The sequence below is a fragment of the Oncorhynchus mykiss genome, chromosome 7 (assembly GCF_057628025.1).
Source record: "Oncorhynchus mykiss isolate SJ-2025 chromosome 7, ASM5762802v1, whole genome shotgun sequence".
Lineage (NCBI taxonomy): Eukaryota > Metazoa > Chordata > Actinopteri > Salmoniformes > Salmonidae > Oncorhynchus > Oncorhynchus mykiss.
This window is the reverse complement of record NC_143028.1, coordinates 59184569-59204027: the sequence shown is the minus strand read 5'-3', so window position 1 is coordinate 59204027 and position 19459 is coordinate 59184569. Positions and strand designations below refer to the sequence as shown.

Below are 19459 nucleotides of genomic sequence, written 5' to 3'. Positions count from 1 at the left end.
AAGGCAACAATGAAAGATTGGAAATCAAACCCCCAAAGGAACTGTTAGACAACTAAGCACCTAAACAACCACATGACCCTGCCTCTGTTTATAGATGCCTAGTTTGTTCTTGGCAAATGGAATTTGTCACAGCATAATAGTAGGAGTGACAAGGAGCAAGCAAGCACTTTCTTTTGTCATTCAACAGAATGATTGTCATTTGCCTCATTATTTTCAAACAACATGTTTGATATCTGTGAAAATGTGTTAGAGTTCTACATGCCCACTCACTCCCCCATGTCTCCCCTACAGAAGCCTACCCTGACCAATGACACCAAGGATACGGACTACATCCCCCATGACTTGCCCCAGCGCCAGTCTGTCCAGCCCCTGGAGACTTGCAGCATCGCTCGCAGAGCCAAGCGCATGAGAGCTGAGGTGAACCTCTTCCAGGGTCCCCATAAGTAAACGTTCTACCTCTGTCAGTGGCTCTGGTTCCCCATAAGTCACAATTCTAACCCACAATAGTTCCCGGGAACCTAATAAGACATCTTTATCCAGGTTATTGTGTGACAAGTCCAGTAGCACAATTTACCAATGCAGACAAGCGGCGGTTCGCAGCTTTGAGTGTGTTTCTGGATATTGACCAAAAGAGCCTGTGTGTGTGCAGTGGTGACCTCGAGAAAAATATGTTGCTTTTCCTTCATCTCCTGTCGTAGTCCACGTGGCATGAACCCCTCCCTTTTCTCCCCTCTCTCTGACAGGGAGGCTGTATGAAGACTGAGACAGCGGAGGACTGTGAGAACCGGCCCAACCTGAGGAGGAGGATGGGTTCCTATGTGGCCAAGCCAGAGCCACAGCTTGGTAAACACTGTCCTTTGGCAAAGTCTTGTGAAATAATATTTTTTATGAACAAATGAAAATGTTTCTCTGGTTTAATTTAAGTTTAGATAATTATTAGATTTTAAATCTATATAAGAACAGGGTTGTGTTCATATTAATACATACTGTATGCCCTGGCCTCCATTAACCATGTGATGTCTTTCAGTGCTAGTGAAACCTGTTGAGGTGAAACTGGAACTCACTGAGCACGAGGATCCAATAGCAAGTGACAAAGAAAGCGTGTTTAGTAAAAAAAACAACCCCGCGGTGAGTAAAATACATTTATATGCTGAGCTAATCAAGGCTAATTGTCTCTTCATTATGACTATGATAATAATCCTAATGGATAGCATTTATTCAGGTCTCTCACAAAAGTACAAATGATTGAGTTCTTTACATTTTAATGGTTAGTTAACTCATCCCATCCACCCACCTGGGTGCCATTTTTACTGATTAGTGGATAAGAAGCCTCATTGTCTTGTGTGTCTGTCTCAGGTGGATCAGTACATGTGTCTGGTGTGTGGCAGCGGTAGCGAAGAGGACCGCCTGCTGCTGTGCGATGGCTGTGATGACAGCTACCACACCTTCTGTCTGATCCCGCCCCTGCATGATGTTCCCAAAGGAGACTGGAGGTGCCCCAAGTGCCTGGCTCAGGTGACAGACATGCTCCCGCTCTCCCCCAGCCCCAATTACCGTACTACACTGTCACTCTGGAAACTCCACACACCATCCACTGGGGAAGCTGAATACAGAAGCAGCAGTCAACTCTTATTAAAGCTAAACAAAAGCATGCTTAACCTCTATTTTGTGGTTCTTATATACCGGAGCTTCTCAGTAGAATCCTACTCCTATTGGTGTTCGGCAAGTATAACTTCATGTTGATATTAGCTACATTAGTGCTTCTCATCCTTGTCTTCCCTACAGGAGTGTGGCAAACCCCAGGTAGCCTTTGGCTTCGAGCAGGCTGGCAGGGACTACTCTCTACGCACTTTTGGGGACATGGCTGACTCCTTCAAGTCAGACTATTTCAACATGCCAGTTCATGTAAGTTTGACAGCAGATGTACTGTCCTCATCAGTGTTATGTTCAGCAGGGACAAAACAGGAAAATGTTCCTATTAGACAAGTTTTAAGATGGAACCACGGTTTCAAAGTATTTTCCCAGTGTCATTGTGCCTACTTAACCCCCACCTGATATAAGCTGTATTATACTTAACTCATCCAAACTCCGCCTGTAGTTGAAATGAGTTGAGGTAATGGTTTTTCTGTCTCTCTGTTTGTCAGATGGTGCCCACAGAGCTGGTGGAGAAGGAGTTCTGGCGACTGGTCAGCACCATTGAGGAGGACGTCACTGTGGAGTACGGCGCAGACATTGCCTCCAAGGAGTTTGGGAGCGGCTTCCCCATCAGGGGTGGACGATTCCATGTCTCCCCTGAGGATGAGGTACACAAAGGCTCTACTCTTACAAGTTAACATATGCTAGATATTGGGATGATTCTGAAGTTGACTGTACCACAACATCATGGCAACAGTACACCATTTCAGACCAAGAGAACTGTTGTGGAAAACTCTCGCAAATAGTTCTATAGCTCAAAACCCCCATACATCTATGCTCTTAGAGACAGCGGAAGCACTTGTGGCTTATATTTAAGGTGATATTGGAGTTCTACAGGAGATTAAGCCCTAGCCAATATCACCCGCAGTTGAGTCGAGCCTTAACTTGTACTTAACTTGTCTCTGACCCATAGGATTACCTGAGCAGTGGCTGGAACCTGAACAACATGCCCGTGATAGACTCCTCGGTGCTGACTCATGTTACGGCTGACATCTGTGGGATGAAGTTACCCTGGCTGTATGTGGGCATGTGCTTCTCCTCCTTCTGCTGGCACATTGAGGACCACTGGAGCTACTCCATCAACTACCTGCACTGGTACATAAAGGCTGCCCCACAGGCCACTAGTATGGGACTGGAGTTTTACCTGACCTTGTAACTGGACCAGAAAAATCTCCTGGCCCGTGGTATAATGCACTGTATAGGTCAAAGCAAATGGCCTCTGCTTCTTTCATTTTGAGGAATCTTGTCAAACCCAATTGCTTGCTTAGTATTGGAGTTAGTTCATTAGTTTATTGGTTGACATGGTATTAAACACAAGAATACTCTTCAATCTTCAAAGTGATCAAATCAAATGTATTTATAAAGCGCTTCTTACATTAGCTGATATCTCAAAGTGCTCTACAGAAACCCAGCCTAAAACCCCAAACAACAAGCAATGCATGTGTAGAAGCACGGTGGCTAGGAAAAACTCCCTAGAAAGGCCAGAACCTAGGAAGAAACCTAGAGAGGAACCAGGCTATGAGGGGTGGCCATTCCTCTTCTGGCTGTGCCGGGTGGAGATTATAACAGAACGTGGCCAAGATGTTCAAGTGTTCATAAATGACCCGCTGGGTCAAATAATAATTATCACAGTGGTTGTCGAGGGTGCAACAGGTCAGCACCTCAGGAGTAAATTTGATTTGGCTTTTCATAGCCGATCATTAAGAGTATCTCTACCGCTCCTGCAGTCTCTAGAGAGTTGAAAACAGCAGGTCTGGGACAGGTAGCACGTCCGGTGAACAGGTCAGGGTTCCATAGCCGCAGGCAGAACAGTTGAAACTGGAGCAGCAGCGCAGCCAGGTGAACTGGGGACAGCAAGGAGTCATCAGGCCAGGTAGTCCTGAGGCATGGTCCTAGGGCTCAGGTCCTCAGAGGGAGAGAGAGAGAACTTAAATTCACACAGGACACCGGAAAAGACAGGAGAAATACTCCAGATATAACAGACTGACCCTAGCCCCCTGACACAAACTATTGCAGCATAAATACTGGAGGCTGAGATAGGAGGGGTCGGGAGACACTCTGGCCCCGTCCGACAATACCCCCGGACAGGGCCAAACAGGAAGGATATAACCCCACCCACTTTGCCAAAGCACAGCCCCCACAACACTAGAGGGATATCAACAACCAACTATCCATCCTGAGACAAGGCCAAGTATAGCCCACAAAGATCTCTGCCACGGCACAACCCAAGGGGGGGGGGGGGGGGGGGGTCGCCAACACAGACAAGAAGATCACGTCAGTGACTCAACCCACTCAAGTGACGCAACCCTCATAGGGATGGCTTAGAAGAGCACCAGTAAGCCAGTGAATCAGCCCCTGTAATAGGGTTAGAGGCAGAGAATCCCAGTGGAGAGAGGGGAACTGGCCAGGCAGAGACGGCAAGGGTGGTTCGTTGCTCCAGTGCCTTTCCGTTCACCTTCACACTCCTGGGCCAGACTACACTCAATCATAGGACCCACTGAAGAGATGAGTCTTCAATAAAGACTTAAAAGCTGAGACCGAGTCTGCGTGTCTCACATGGGTAGGCAGACCATTCCATAAAAATGGAGCTCTATAGGAGAAAACCCTGCCTCCAGTTGTTTGCTTAGAAATTCTAGGGACAGTTAGGAGGCCTGCGTCTTGTGACCATAGTGTACGTGTAGGTATGTACGGCAGGACCAAATCGGAAAGATGGGTAGGAGCAAGCCCATGTAATGCATTGTAGGTTAGCAGTAAAACCTTGAAATCACCTCTTGCCTTAACAGGAAGCTAGTGTAGAGAGGCTAGCACTGGAGTAATATGATCAAATTGTTTGGTACTAGTCAAGATTCTAGCAGCCGTGTTTAGCACTAACTGAAGTTTATTTAGTGCTTTATCCGGAAAGTAGACCATTGCACTAGTCTAACCTAGAAGTGACAAAAGCATGGAATAATTTTTATGCATCAATTTGGACAAAGTTTCTGATTTTTGCAATGTTATGTAGATGAGGAAAAGCTGTCCTTGAAACAGTCTTGATATGTTCGTCAAATGGGAGATCAGGGTCCTTCACAGTTTTATTTGAGATGACTGTACAACTATCAAGATGAATTGTCAGATTCAACAGAAGATCTCTTTGTTTCTTGGGACCTAGAACAAGCATCTCTGTTTGGTCCGAGTTTAAAAGTAGAACATTTGCAGCCATCCACTTCCTTATGTCTGAAACACAGGCTTCCAGCAAAGGCAATTTTGGTGCATCTGCATAGCAGTGAAAGTGAACATTGTGTTTCCGAATGACATCACCAAGAGGTAGAATGTATATTGAAACCAATAGTGGTCCTAAAACAGAACCTAGAGGAACACTGAAATTTACAGTTGATTTGTCAGAGGACAACCATCTACAGAGACAAACGGATATCTTTCCGACAGATAAGATCTAAACCAGGCCAGAACTTGTCCGTGTAGACCAATTTGGGTTTCCAATCTCTCCAAAAGAATGTGGTGATCGATGGTATGAAAAGCAGCACTAAGGTTTAGGAGGACCGATGCAGAGCCTTGCCATTAAAAGGTAATTTACCACCTTCACAAGTGCAGTCTCAGTGCTATGATGGGGTCTAAAACCAGACTGAAGCGTTTCGTATACATTGTTTGTCTTCAGGAAGGCAGTGAGTTGCTGTGCAACAGCCTTTTCTAACGTTTTTGAGAGGAATGGGAGATTCGATATAGGCCAATTTAGTTTTTTATATTTTCTGGGTCAAGGAGTGACAACAGTCAGTGTTTATGACAAACTGGCATATGTCCTCAGGGGAGAGCCGAAGACGTGGTACGGCGCTCCGGGGTATGCTGCGGAGAAGCTGGAGGGGGTGATGAAGAAACTGGCCCCCGAGCTGTTCGAGTCTCAGCCTGACCTCCTGCACCAGCTGGTCACCATCATGAACCCCAACACACTCATGAACCACGGTGTTCCCGTAAGTACCAAACGCGCCCCCACACACACACACACGCTGTGAGTATAGTTATAGTTTTACCATAACTTCATACCCGCTCTTCTCTAGATCTATCGCACCAATCAGTGCGCTGGCGAGTTTGTCATCACTTTCCCTAGAGCCTACCACAGTGGATTTAACCAGGGCTTCAACTTTGCTGAGGCTGTCAACTTCTGCACCATGGACTGGGTATGATGACTTGAAGTCCCTCAATAGCATACATAAGCTAATAATTGAATAACTGGAAGGTGTTTCTATTGAGCAGTGGTCATTACACCTGGTCCTGCAGAGCTACATGATGTACAGGTTTATCGTGGTCTGGATGAACAACACATTTGCTCAGTCAGATGTGTTAATGCTGGGCTTGAACAAGAGGCTGCATACCTTGTAGCTCTTTGGATCAAGTTAGGGTATTACTGATGTAACCAGCACTGTATACAGCTCAGCTCGATAGTGTTAAATGAATAGTACAGTTTCAACCCAAAGCCTTGTGCTCTGTCATTTCAGATGCCCATGGGCCGCATGTGTGTGGACCACTACCGACAGCTGGACAGGTACTGTGTCTTCTCCCACGACGAGATGGTCTGCAAGATGGCGTCCAAGGCAGACACCATGGACGTGGCCCTGGCCTCGGCCGTGCAGAAGGACATGGCCGTCATGCTCCAGGAGGAGGACAAGCTGAGGGACAAAGTCAGCAAGATGGTGAGAGGCCTCTCATGCTGGCACACTTTCATCTGATTTTTGAATATCAATGTTTTTTTTCCTTCTGGTTTCAAATTGACCAATACTGTGCCCCTGTTCAAAGACATGCCATTCAAAGCATCTTAGTTGTAATTGGACAACATCATTAGAGAAGCAAATGGCCACAGTTAACTTTGCTCCAATAGTGTCTGTCCCTGTGTCATCCATGTTTCTCCTAGTATGACACTACTGGTGTGGGTGTCTGTGTGATCTGTGACACTACTAATCTGTGGGTGTGTTTATGACACTACTCCTCTCTGTGTCCCCAGGGTGTGCAGCAGTCCCAGCAGGTGGAGTACGACCTGCTGCCAGACGAGGAGCGCCAGTGTTCCAGGTGCAGGACCACCTGCTACCTGTCTGCCCTCACCTGTCCCTGTATCCCTGGCCAGCTGGTGTGTCTGCACCACGCTCAAGACCTCTGCTCCTGCCCCCCCAACAACCTCACACTCAAGTAGGTCTATCAACAGCTAAGTTCGTGCTAAATGCCCACATTAAAATGTTTACTTTCATCCCTCATTACGTACATCCCACATTGTACAGAAACGGGCAATCAACAGAAGCTCATGTTAATATTGCCATTAGTTTTACAGATCCAATGCACAAATTATAACACTTGTTTTGAAGTTTAATTGAAATGCCCATTTAAGAACTTCTATCAACTTAAAGGGTCAAATTCAGAGTACGCAGCATTGAAATGTCTAAAGGCCTTCTAGAACCTTCTGATGAAAAACAAACACCTGTCACCTGACCAGAAAAGAAACAGTTGTGACAGCTGTTACTCAGCCAAGATTCCAGTCTTCAGAAACATTACAGACCTGTGTTTACCTGGTTGTGTGTCTACAGCTTCAGGTTTACCATGGCTGAGCTCTACCCCATGATGGAAGCAGTCACTCTGCGTGCCGAGTCCTACACAGGCTGGGTCTCGCATGTCACTAACATACTGGAGGCGAAACAAGACAAGAAAAGCAGTAAGTACTAATCCTAAGTAGGATAACTCTTTGGGTTCAAGCGTCAATGGAATTGAAATTGGTCATAACATAAGCAACAATAAGTTTGTGTTATTTGCATAACCCCAAGTGAACAGGATGTTCTCAAATGTGTTATGGAATGTTTTTTACTTCTCTTCACCCAGATATGTTGCCTTTGTCTAATTAAACACACAATACCAGAATAGAATAGAGTATTTTCTACCCTTTGCTAATAATACAGTTCACTTGATCATTGGACCATGATTCTTTGGATGCATTGACTGTGTCTAAAGCAGTGTTCTGAAGCACTGTTTGTTTGTGTTCAGGCTTGGAGGTGCTGAGGTCACTGGTGGAGGATGCGGAGGTGAAGCAGTTCCCTCAGAGTGACCTCCTACGGCAGCTCTGTGCTGTTACCCTGGATGCTGAGAAGTGTGCCGTGGTGGCCCAGCAACTGCTCAATGGGAAAAGGCAGACCAGGTGTGCTACACACACAATTTCTATTATTTATGTTTTTATTCACTTTTATTTAAACAGGTAGGCAAGTTGAGAACAAGTTTTCATTTACAACTGCGACCTGGCCAAGATATAAAGCAAAGCAGTGTGACACAAACAGTTACACATGGAATAAACAAAAGTACAGTCAATACTGTACTTCCGGCGCCGACAGAGATGGCCGCCTCGCTTCGCGTTCCTAGGAAACTATGCAGTGTTGTTTTTTTACGTGTTATTTCTTACATTAGTACACCAGGTCATCTTAGGTTTCATTACATACAGTCGAGAAGAACTACTGAATATAAGATCAGCGTCAACTCACCATCAGTACAACCAAGAATATGTTTTTCGCGACGCGGATCCTGTGTTCTGCCTTTCACCCAGGACAACGGAATGGATCCCATGCAGCGACCCAAAAAAACGACTCCGAAAAAGAGGGAAACGAGGCGGTCTTCTGGTCAGACTCCGGAGACGGGCACATCGTGCACCACTCCCTAGCATTCTTCTCGCCAATGTCCAGTCTCTTGACAACAAGGTTGATGAAATCCGAGCAAGGGTAGCATTCCAGAGGGACATCAGAGACTGTAACGTTCTTTGCTTCACGGAAACATGGCTCACTCGAGACACGCTATCGGAGTCAGTACAGCCAGCTGGTTTCTTCACGCATCGCGCCGACAGAAACAAACATCTTTCTGGTAAGAAGAGGGGCGGGGGCGTATGCCTTATGGCTAACGAGACATGGTGTGATGAAAGAAACATACAGGAACTCAAATCCTTCTGTTCACCTGATTTAGAATTCCTCACAATCAAATGTAGACCGCATTATCTACCAAGAGAATTCTCTTCGATTATAATCACAGCCGTATATATCCCCCCCCAAGCAGACACATCGATGGCTCTGAACGAACTTTATTTGACTCTTTGCAAACTGGAATCCATTTATCCGGAGGCTGCATTCATTGTAGCTGGGGATTTTAACAAAGCTAATCTGAAAACATGACTCCCTAAATTTTATCAGCATATCGATTGCGCAACCAGGGGTGGAAAAACCTTGGATCATTGTTACTCTAACTTCCGCGACACATATAAGGCCCTGCCCCGCCCTCCTTTCGGAAAAGTTGACCACGACTCCATTTTGTTGATCCCTGCCTACAGACAGAAACTAAAACAAGAGGCTCCCACGCTGAGGTCTGTCCAACGCTGGTCCGACCAAGCTGACTCCACACTCCAAGACTGCTTCCATCACGTGGACTGGGACATGTTTCGTATTGCGTCAGATAACAATATTGACGAATACGCTGATTCGGTGTGCGAGTTCATTAGAACGTGCGTTGAAGATGTCGTTCCCATAGCAACGATTAAAACATTCCCTAACCAGAAACCGTGGATTGATGGCAGCATTCGCGTGAAACTGAAAGCGTGAACCACTGCTTTTAATCAGGGCAAGGTGACTGGTAACATGACCGAATACAAACAGTGCAGCTATTCCCTCCGCAAGGCTATCAAACAAGCTAAGTGTCAGTACAGAGACAAAGTAGAATCTCAATTCAACGGCTCAGACACGAGGCATGTGGCAGGGTCTACAGTCAATCACGGACCTCAAGAAGAAATCCAGCCCCGTCACAGACCAGGATGTCCTGCTCCCAGGCAGACTAAATAACTTTTTTGCCCGCTTTGAGGACAATACAGTGCCACTGACACGGCCTGCAACGAAAACATGCGGACTCTCCTTCACTGCAGCCGAGGTGAGTAAGAAATTTAAACGTGTTAACCCTCGCAAGGCTGCAGGCCCAGACGGCATCCCCAGCCGCGCCCTCAGAGCATGCGCAGACCAGCTGGCCGGTGTGTTTACGGACATATTCAATCAATCCCTATACCAGTCTGCTGTTCCCACATGCTTCAAGAGGGCCACCATTGTTCCTGTTCCCAATAAAGCTAAGGTAACTGAGCTAAACGACTACCGCCCCGTAGCACTCACTTCCGTCGTCATGAAGTGCTTTGAGAGACTAGTCAAGGACCATATCACCTCCACCCTACCCGACACCCTAGACCACACTCCAATTTGCTTACCGCCCAAATACGTCCACAGACGATGCAATCTCAACCACACTGCACACTGCCCTAACCCATCTGGACAAGATGAATACCTATGTGAGAATGCTGTTCATCGACTACAGCTCGGCATTCAACACCATAGTACCCTCCAAGCTCGTCATCAAGCTCGAGACCCTGGGTCTCGACCCCGCCCTGTGCAACTGGGTACTGGACTTCCTGACGGGCCGCCCCCAGGTGGTGAGGGTAGGCAACAACATCTCCACCCCGCTGATCCTCAACATTGGGGCCCCACAAGGGTGCGTTCTGAGCCCTCTCCTGTACTCCCTGTTCACCCACGACTGCGTGGCCACACACGCCTCCAACTCAATCATCAAGTTTGCGGACGACACAACAGTGGTAGGCTTGATTACCAACAACGACGAGACGGCCTACAGGGAGGAGGTGAGGGCCCTCGGAGTGTGGTGTCAGGAAAATAACCTCACACTCAACGTCAACAAAACTAAGGAGATGATTGTGGACTTCAGGAAACAGCAGAGGGAACACCCCCCTATCCACATCGATGGAACAGTAGTGGAGAGGGTAGCAAGTTTTAAGTTCCTCGGCGTACACATCACAGACAAACTGAATTGGTCCACTCACACAGACAGCATCGTGAAGAAGAACCTCAGGAGGCTGAAGAAATTCGGTTTGTCACCAAAAGCACTCACAAACTTCTACAGATGCACAATCGAGAGCATCCTGGCGGGCTGTATCATCGCCTGGTACGGCAACTGCTCCGCCCACAACCGTAAGGCTCTCCAGAGGGTAGTGAGGTCTGCACAACGCATCACCGGGGGCAAACTACCTGCCCTCCAGGACACCTACACCACCCAATGTTACAGGAAGGCCATAAAGATCATCAAGGACATCAACCACCTGAGCCACTGCCTGTTCACCCCGCTATCATCCAGTAGGCGAGGTCAGTACAGGTGCATCAAAGCTGGGACCGAGAGACTGAAAAACCGCTATCTCAAGGCCATCAGACTGTTAAACAGCCACCACTAAAATTGAGTGGCTGCTGCCAACACACTGACACTGACACTGACTCAACCCCCAGCCACTTTAATAATGGGAATTGATGGGAAATTATGTAAATATATCACAAGCCACTTTAAACAATGCTACCTTATATAATGTTACTTATCCTACATTATTCATCTCATATGCATACGTATATACTGTACTCTATATCATCGACTGCATCCTTATGTAATACATGTATCACTAGCCACTTTAACTATGCCACTTTGTTTACATACTCACCTCATGTATATACTGTACTCGATACCATCTACTGTATCCTGCCTATGCTGCTCTGTACCATCACTCATTCATATATCCTTATGTACATATTCTTTATCCCCTTACACTGTGTATAAGACAGTAGTTTTGGAATTGTTAGTTAGATTACTTGTTGGTTATTACTGCATTGTCGGAACTAGAAGCACAAGCATTTCGCTACACTCGCATTAACATCTGCTAACCATGTGTATGTGACAAATACAATTTGATTTGATTTAACACAATAGAACAATCTATACACAGTGTGTGCAAATGGAGTAAGGAGGCAAGGCAATAAATAGGCCATAGTAGCGAAGTAATTACAATTTGTGCATATGATGTGCAAGTAGAAATACTGGTGTGTAAAAGAGCAAAAACAAAGTAAATAAAAACAATATGGTGATGAGGTAGGTAGTTGTATGGGCTATTTACAGATGGGCTGTGTACAGCTGCAGTGATCGGTAAGCTGTTCTGACAGCTGATGCTTAAAGTCAGTGAGGGAGATCGAAGTCTCCCAACATCAGTGATTTTTGCAATTCGTTCCAGTCATTGGCAGGAGAGAACTGGAAGGAAAGGTGGCCAAAGGAGCTGTTGGCTTTGGGGATGACCAGTGAGATATAACTGCTGGATACTTTCTAAAGTTGAAATTCTTTACCACTTCTAATTTTGGTATTGCTAGCCACATGGTTAGCCAAATAGTCCTAACTAATGCGCAAAGCAATAATGTGCCCTAGTGAAAATAATTTCAGCTTTTGTGCTCTGTAGGCTAGCTGTGTCTCTGATCTTTAGTGTGTTGTTGTCAGGTATCGTTCAGGTGGAGGGAAGTCCCAGAGCCAGAACCTGTTGACGGTGGAGGAGCTCAGGTCGTTTGTCAGGCAGCTGCACAAGCTGCCCTGCAGCATCCGCCAGGCCCCCTTACTCAAGGTACAACTATAGGGCCAGAATATATCCACTACCATCAGTGACAATTCCTGTGTTCCTCTCTTCGCTATCACACCTTACTCCGCTCAGCACATTCTTGATTAGTTGATGATGCACTAGGCTGGGAGTCTGTGGCAAAAGCCTACGTACAGCCACAGTGATCTTTCAGGACCAGGATAACACTGAACAAAACAGTGTTCATTGATTGACCCTTTTACTTGTTTGTATTTCCCCCAGGACCTGCTTACCCGCGTGGATGACTTCCACCTGCGCAGCGAGAGGCTCCTCTGTGACGAGGCCCCCAGCCCAGCGGAGCTGCAGAGCCTGCTGGACGTGAGCCTGAGCCTGGATGTGGAGCTGCCCCAGCTAAGCCTGCTCAGGGAGAGGCTGGAGCAGGCGCGCTGGCTGGAGGTGGTTCAGGGGGCCAGCAGCCAGCCCCACAGCCTCTGTCTGGACACCATGCGGAGGCTGATAGACCAGGGGGTGGGTCTGGCCTCGCATGCCTTGGTGGAGAGAGCCATGGCGCGCCTGCAGGAGCTGCTTACAATGTCTGAGCACTGGGAGGAGCGGGCTCTCAGCCTGATGGAGACCAGGTGAGAGAAGGGAGGAGGAGAGTGCCTTAGACAGTACTGTAGTTGAATATGCAAGTTGACCGGTTCTATCCTACATGAAACGATGTACAGGAAAAACCCTTGGTTCAGTAGTTTCATCCTAGCTGTAGTAATGGTCTACAGCCATGTCTCAGGTCAACTCCTTTCCTAACTTGAGTAATACAAAAACGTTAATAGTAAAGCCATAGGAAATGGTTACGAGATGCACAAAACAAGATGTTTAAAATAGAATGATGTAAAACAAAATAAAGCACACTGACATAGTTCATAGTAAATATGTAGCACTGACACCTACCTTGCGAAAAGCTGCTTAGAAGTTCAGCCAGCAGAGAGTGAAAAGTGCAAGGTTTGCATTTGGAGATGAAAGCTGCTCACTGATGGATTAACTATATCAGTGGGTTGGGACAATGCTCTGCTCAGCTGGCTCACACAACAGTTTATACACAGGCTCTAGTTGCAGAGCTGGCTCCCATTGCTATTAGGGTAAACTGTGGCGGTCGCCTGTATTGAGACATCTTAGACTATAAGGTCTTATTTGAGAACTCTGAACTTTTTGAAATAGAGAAGTTATGTACAGAGCACTAATTCCACTGTCCATAAGCAACATTGCATCAGAGGTGGTTTATTCTATTGGTTCGGTTCGTTCTCTTCAGACAGGCTGAAATGTAACTCCTCATAGTGCTAAAGTGAGATTGAAAAACATATTCTCGCTCAAGGCATTCAGATTGTTAAACAGCCACCACTAGCACAGAGGAGGCCTACCTACAGACTTGATATCATAGGACACATTAATAAATGCAAGTGCAAGTTGGGGCGGCAGGGTAGCCTAGTGGTTAGCGCGTTAGACTAGTAACCGAAAGGTTGCAAGTTCAAATCCCCAAGCTGACAAGGTACAAATCTGGCGTTCTGCCCCTGAACAGGCAGTTAACCCACTATGCCGTCATTGAAAATAAGAATTTGTTTTTAACTGACTTGCCTAGTTAAATAGAGGTAAAATATATATATTTTTTAAATGGAACACTCTTCACTTTAATAAGAATGTTTACATATCTCGCATTACGGATTTCATATGTATATACTGTATCCTTCACTATCTATTCTTACTATATATTGGATCTTAGCTGCTCTGTCACTGCGCATCCATATATTTTATATTTATATATTCTCATTCCTTTACTAGATTGTGTGTATTATGTTTTGTTGTGGAATTGTTAATGTTATCTGTTAGATACTGCTGCACTGTCAGAACTAGAAGCACAAGCACTTCACTACACTCGCAATAACATCTGCTAACCATGTGTATGTGACCAATAACATTTGATTTGAAGTAACAAGTGACCACTAGAGCCATATGAACTGTGGGATGTTGTGAAAGGTGTTGACAGAACTTGACACTAAAGATAAAAGCAGTACTGAGTCCACTTGTGTTTTTAAGCCTAGCTTGTATTTTGTCCAGGCCCTGTCACTGTGTGGAAACTCTTGAGGCAGCTCTGCAGGAGGTGGCTAGTATCCCTGCTTATCTGCCCAACTGTCTGCTGCTGAAGGACACGGTGGACCAGGCTAAAGACTGGCTTCAGGAAGCAGACACCCTGCAGGTAGGAGGCTCTCAGGGTTGTGTCCCAAGTGGCACCCTACTCCCTATGTAGTGCACTACCTTTGAACAGAGCCCTGGTCACATGTAGTGCACCAGGAAGGGAATATAGCCTAACATTCTAATTTATTAACCCAAGTAATTGGGACATCTCTGAATATAGACCTGTCCTATATTGGTATCTTTTTTATATAACTGCTTCTGGTATGCCAGACTGAAAATAAAAGTTGGGAAAGGGGAAAAAAGCCAGACTGCTTATAAGTGTGTGTTTGTGTGTAGCTGGGAGGCCGTATCCCTGTGCTGGATACCCTGACTGACCTGGTGTCCCGGGCCAAGACCATCCCTGTCTGGCTGGACCCTCTGGCTCGACTGGAGGCCCTGGTCTCTGACGTGCATGCCTGGAAGGAGAGTGCTGCCAAAACCTTTCTAATGAAGAATTCCCCTTACTCCCTGCTGGAGGTAAACTACCTACAACAATCTAATGCCGAAACACATAATCAGACGCCTTAGGGGTTGTTTCACTAAATAGTCAGTCTGTACCCCAAATGGCACCCTATTCCCTTTATAGTGCACCACTTTATAGTGCACCACTTTTGATCAGACTCCTATGGGTGCTGTGATGATACTGTAATCTGTGCAGGATTCGACTCAAATCTCCTACCTCTTGCTGAATGTATTATTTCATGGATTTGTTTTATTTCAGTGCCGATAATGTTCATTTTATCCTGAGTTTTTGGGGGATTTGGCTCATTGTCTCCTTTGTCTGTTTAGGTGCTGTGCCCCCGGTGTGAGGCTGGGACGGGGTCTCAGAAGTCAAAGTCTAAAAGGGCAAAGGATGTGGCCCAGTGCAGCAAGAGAAATGGAACTTGGCTGGACTGCCTGAGTGACGTGGAGAAGGCCCTCTCAGAGAGCAAGGACTCCGCCTCTGCTGTACGTGCTGCTCTTACTCAGTCTGTCTACAGACATGTTTTTATTTACCAAAAGCAGACCATTGAACTTACTTATTTAACTTCCAACATATTCTAAAGACACCCAACTATCGCAATCAGTGAAGCCTTCACATTGATATGAGCACCCATGATATGAAGGTGCATATCATTAAATGTATGGTTTGTGATACAGTATTGTAATTCCATATACTATGACTGTAGGTTACTGTTTGGTTACATGTATGTTGCGGTAGTAAGTATTGTGTTTTGTCATGCCAACCTGTGCTGGTTCCCCTTTCTGTAGATGGCCACTCTAGCCGAGGTACGTCAGAAGGAGATGGAGAGTCTGCTGGCTCTCAGGGCCTCCAATGAGTCCAAGCTCCTCCAAGCGGGCGACTGCGGGGCGTTGAGGGTGTGCGTGTGCCACAATGCCCCGTTGGGCCCCATGCTGCAGTGCGAGCTCTGCAGTGACACCTTTCACCGCAGCTGTGTCTCAGGCTCCAACCAGGACCCCCGACCCAACCAGGCCTGGCTGTGTCCCCATTGCCGGCGCTCTGAAAAGCCACCTCTGGACCGGGTGCTTCCCCTGCTCGCCTCCCTGCAGCGCATCAGGGTGCGGCTGCCTGAGGGAGATGCCCTACGCTTCCTCATCGAGAGGACAGTCCGCTGGCAGCACCGCATGCAGCAGGCCTCCGCAGAGGGGGTGCTGGGGATGGCTCTGATGACATCACATCAGCGCTGGGGCTCATCCAGTCCCACCTCGGCTCCATCTCAGGAATCATACAGCGCATCATTTTACACGGATCACCAGTGCATTCCTCTGCAGGGTCCGTGTCAGGCTAGCAACATCTAATATCTCAACCTCTCATAACAATTCACATTTTTGTCAAATTTCTTTCAATGTCTAACACATAAAATGTATTACACAGAAGAAAAAAAAAAGAACTATTCCTTTTTAAGGGCTGTGTTGAACTGTGTTATTGGTGTGTGTTTCAGGACTGAGCCCTGAGCTGGAGGAGCTGATGGTGGAGGGCTTAATGCTGCAGGTGACTCTGCCTGAGACCCAGCAGTTGTACATGTCCCTCAGCAGACTGGACTCCCACAACCTCACAGACAGCCCCTCTCCCAAGCACAGCACAGAGCAGGACCAACACCAGCACAACCCTCAGGGAGGGAGCCCCCCTCACAACCAGGTAACATACTAGTCTACTACTGTGAGGCTCAGATAGCAGGTCAACCACTTGATTAAAGGGTTGTTTTGATGTATTTGAGACGTTTCTGAACATTTGTTCATGTTGAACTTTTTAAAAATGATTTTGAATGAATTTATTTGGGTGAAAAATAATATAAGTTCTGCGCTGGATCCCAGAAGATGCCACTTAAAAGCATTAATTAAAACACTTATCTTCAGTGGTCCACGATGGTAAAACAAACATCTAATGATTTTAAAAGACAAAGTTAAAAAACATGACATTTTAAACAAAATGACATTCATACATACAAAATGTTTTACATTCAAACAAAACCATTACATTCATGTGTGTGACTTAAATGCGTGTTTACTGTTTTCACCAGAACGGAGTAGCCTGTCTCAAGAAGGAGGCTGTGAACGGCAAGCGGACCAAGCGGTGCATGGAGAAGGAGGGCTCCGAGCGCAAGGACAAAGCCAAGAAGCCCCGCAAGAAGAAGCCCAAGATGAACAAGGAGAGGAGTCAGGAGGCCAAGGGGACCTGTTCACCCACCGCCACTCACTCTGACCTCTCCCTTTCGGACTCTGATGAAGACTTCACCCTGTGCGCTGCACCGTGGTGCAGAGAGCCAGAGGGGAAACAGGTTAGCATTAAACCCCCACCCACCTCCATTATGTTGTGGGTCATTTCAGTGTGTTTTCCCAAACATCACATTGTTTTAACAATTAGACTATTTAACTTATTGTAGTATATTGAAAGTAGTATGATTGGTATTAAAGGAAGATTCCACCCAAAACTATATTTTGGTATTTGTTTCATTAGTCCATTGTTGATATAGTCCCAAACTGTTTTACATGTAAGCAATGACGTTTTCAAGATGTATAACTTTCAAAATACAGATATACAGCCGGTATGATGCATTTTCCATCTTATGATGCTGCGTTGTGCATTATATTTCCCCTCTGTTTTTCTCAGGTGAATTGGGTCCAGTGTGATGGCAGCTGCCAGCAGTGGTTCCACCAGATCTGTGTGGGAGTGTCTGCAGAGCAGGCAGAGAAAGAGGACTACATCTGTATCAGCTGCACACAGCCAGACCACACCAGGGAGTGAAGACCAGTTTTGAAGGATCATCAGTTTTAGTTTAGTCACAGCTCTGGGTGTATAACCACCCAGTTATTTCCCTTCCCCATTCTCAGCTATGCTCTGGCCCCACCGCCTCTGACCTTCCTGATCTAGCTCTACTTGGTGACAACAGTGCTCCTTCCTCCTCCTTCCCAGCCCAAACTGCTTTTCAGAGCTATTGAGACTCTTCCATCGCTGTTTTGTTAGTGGCTGGCTTTATACAGCCAATCAACTTAATCTTTCCAATCATCAGCGACATGATGCAGATTGTACTGCGCGAGGTTCCAACTGTTTACGAAGCAGAATAAAGTGGAGGAAACAGGACATTTTCACTTGACTGACTTTACTTGCATGTGTATTAAGACAACGCAGGGATTTTTCAACCAGAAGAAGTCAATTGGACAACATTTTTGGAACCCAGTTTTTGTACATGCATCTGAACAACAATGTGAACCCTTTTTCTTCTCTTGTAGAGCTAATATTATTTATCTGAGCAATAACTGAATTGTTAATTTGAGTTCAGTTTGTCTGAGCTATGTTTGTGCTTAGAAATGGTTCTATACTATAGAACGCCCTTGTAGGTTGAAAGTGATATTTGACTTGCAACATGGCTAACATAAGGAACTGTGTGAATGAACTGCCACGGGTATCATTCGACTTTTTTCCTCCTTTGGGTAAATATGATTAATGCGTTGCAGTTTGCATAAGAAATAAAATAATTTGTTCCCACAAGTATGTTGTCTGTAATTTTCTCAGTGTAGAAGCTATCCTCAAGTAGGCATTTAATATCTGTGAGTCCCATGGACAAGAATATTTAATTATCTGAAGAATAACGGGATTATAATGTCTGAGAATAATAATCCACTGGTGTACTGAGTGGGCTAAACATGATATTTGCTACTTTCAATAAAATATGTAGGATTATATAATCCAAAAACAATTTTTAACTCCTACTGTACATGTCAACCGTCCCTACTGTTAACATTCTAATCTTCCAATAAAATATTACAAATTGTGTTATTCAGCTCGCGCTGATGCTTGCATATTTCTTTCCATATTTGTATCTAAATAAATGCAACAATTCATAAGCAAATCAGTCAAATTGAAATTAATTCATTAGGCCCTAATCCATGGATTTCACATCTGGGAATACAGATATGCATCTGTTGGTCATAGATTTAAAAAAGGTAGAGGGGTGTGGATCAGAACCAGTGGTGTGACCATTTTCCTCATGCAGCTCGACATCTCCTTCGCATAGAGTTGACCAGGCTATAGAATGTTGTCCCAGTCCTCTTCAATGGCTGATGTTGATGGATATTGGCAGGAACTGGAACATGCTGTCGCTGAAGAGCATCCCAAACATGCTCATTGGGTGACATGTCTGGTGAATATGCAGGCCATGGAGGAACTGAGACATTTTCAGCTTCCAGAAATTGTGTGCAGATCCTTGCGACATGGGGCTTTGCATTATCCTGAAATGTGTTGATGGCGGCGGCTGAATGGCATGACAATGGACCTCGGGAGCTCATCACGGTCTCTCTGTGCATTGAAATGGCCATCGACAAAATGCAGTTGTGTTCATTGTGTCTAGTTTATCTGCCCATACCATAACCCCACCATGGGGCACTCTGTTCATAACGTTGACACCACCAAAATGTTCACCCACACGTGCCATACACGCTGTCTGCCATGTGCCCAGTACATATGAAACCAGGATTCATTTGTGAAGAGCACACTTCGCCAGTGGCCATCGAAGGTGAGCATTTGCCCACTGAAGACGACACTGAACTGCAGTCAGGTCAAGTCCCTGGTGAGGACGACGAGCATGCAGATGCGCTTCCCTG

General features: G+C 45.9%; 1 protein-coding gene across 4 annotated transcripts in view; it reads left to right on the top strand.

The window, feature by feature from the left end:
* LOC110528247 (lysine-specific demethylase 5B-B) overlaps positions 1-18347 on the top strand; it is a 29073-nt gene extending 10726 nt beyond the window's left edge. For all 4 annotated transcript variants that reach the window (XM_021610141.3, XM_021610142.3, XM_090241510.1 and 1 more), the window contains 22 exons: positions 292-417; positions 744-843; positions 1028-1128; positions 1357-1515; positions 1786-1905; positions 2145-2303; positions 2609-2790; positions 5495-5657; positions 5745-5864; positions 6183-6377; positions 6686-6867; positions 7260-7384; positions 7711-7861; positions 12055-12175; positions 12410-12765; positions 14240-14378; positions 14654-14833; positions 15146-15304; positions 15608-16130; positions 16300-16496; positions 16879-17136; positions 17469-18347. In XM_021610141.3, the coding sequence (XP_021465816.3) occupies positions 292-417; positions 744-843; positions 1028-1128; positions 1357-1515; positions 1786-1905; positions 2145-2303; positions 2609-2790; positions 5495-5657; positions 5745-5864; positions 6183-6377; positions 6686-6867; positions 7260-7384; positions 7711-7861; positions 12055-12175; positions 12410-12765; positions 14240-14378; positions 14654-14833; positions 15146-15304; positions 15608-16130; positions 16300-16496; positions 16879-17136; positions 17469-17603 (3951 nt within the window). In that variant the 3' untranslated portion in view covers positions 17604-18347. The remainder of the gene's footprint in view (positions 1-291; positions 418-743; positions 844-1027; positions 1129-1356; positions 1516-1785; positions 1906-2144; positions 2304-2608; positions 2791-5494; positions 5658-5744; positions 5865-6182; positions 6378-6685; positions 6868-7259; positions 7385-7710; positions 7862-12054; positions 12176-12409; positions 12766-14239; positions 14379-14653; positions 14834-15145; positions 15305-15607; positions 16131-16299; positions 16497-16878; positions 17137-17468) is intronic.
* Positions 18348-19459: the final 1112 nt, after the last annotated feature.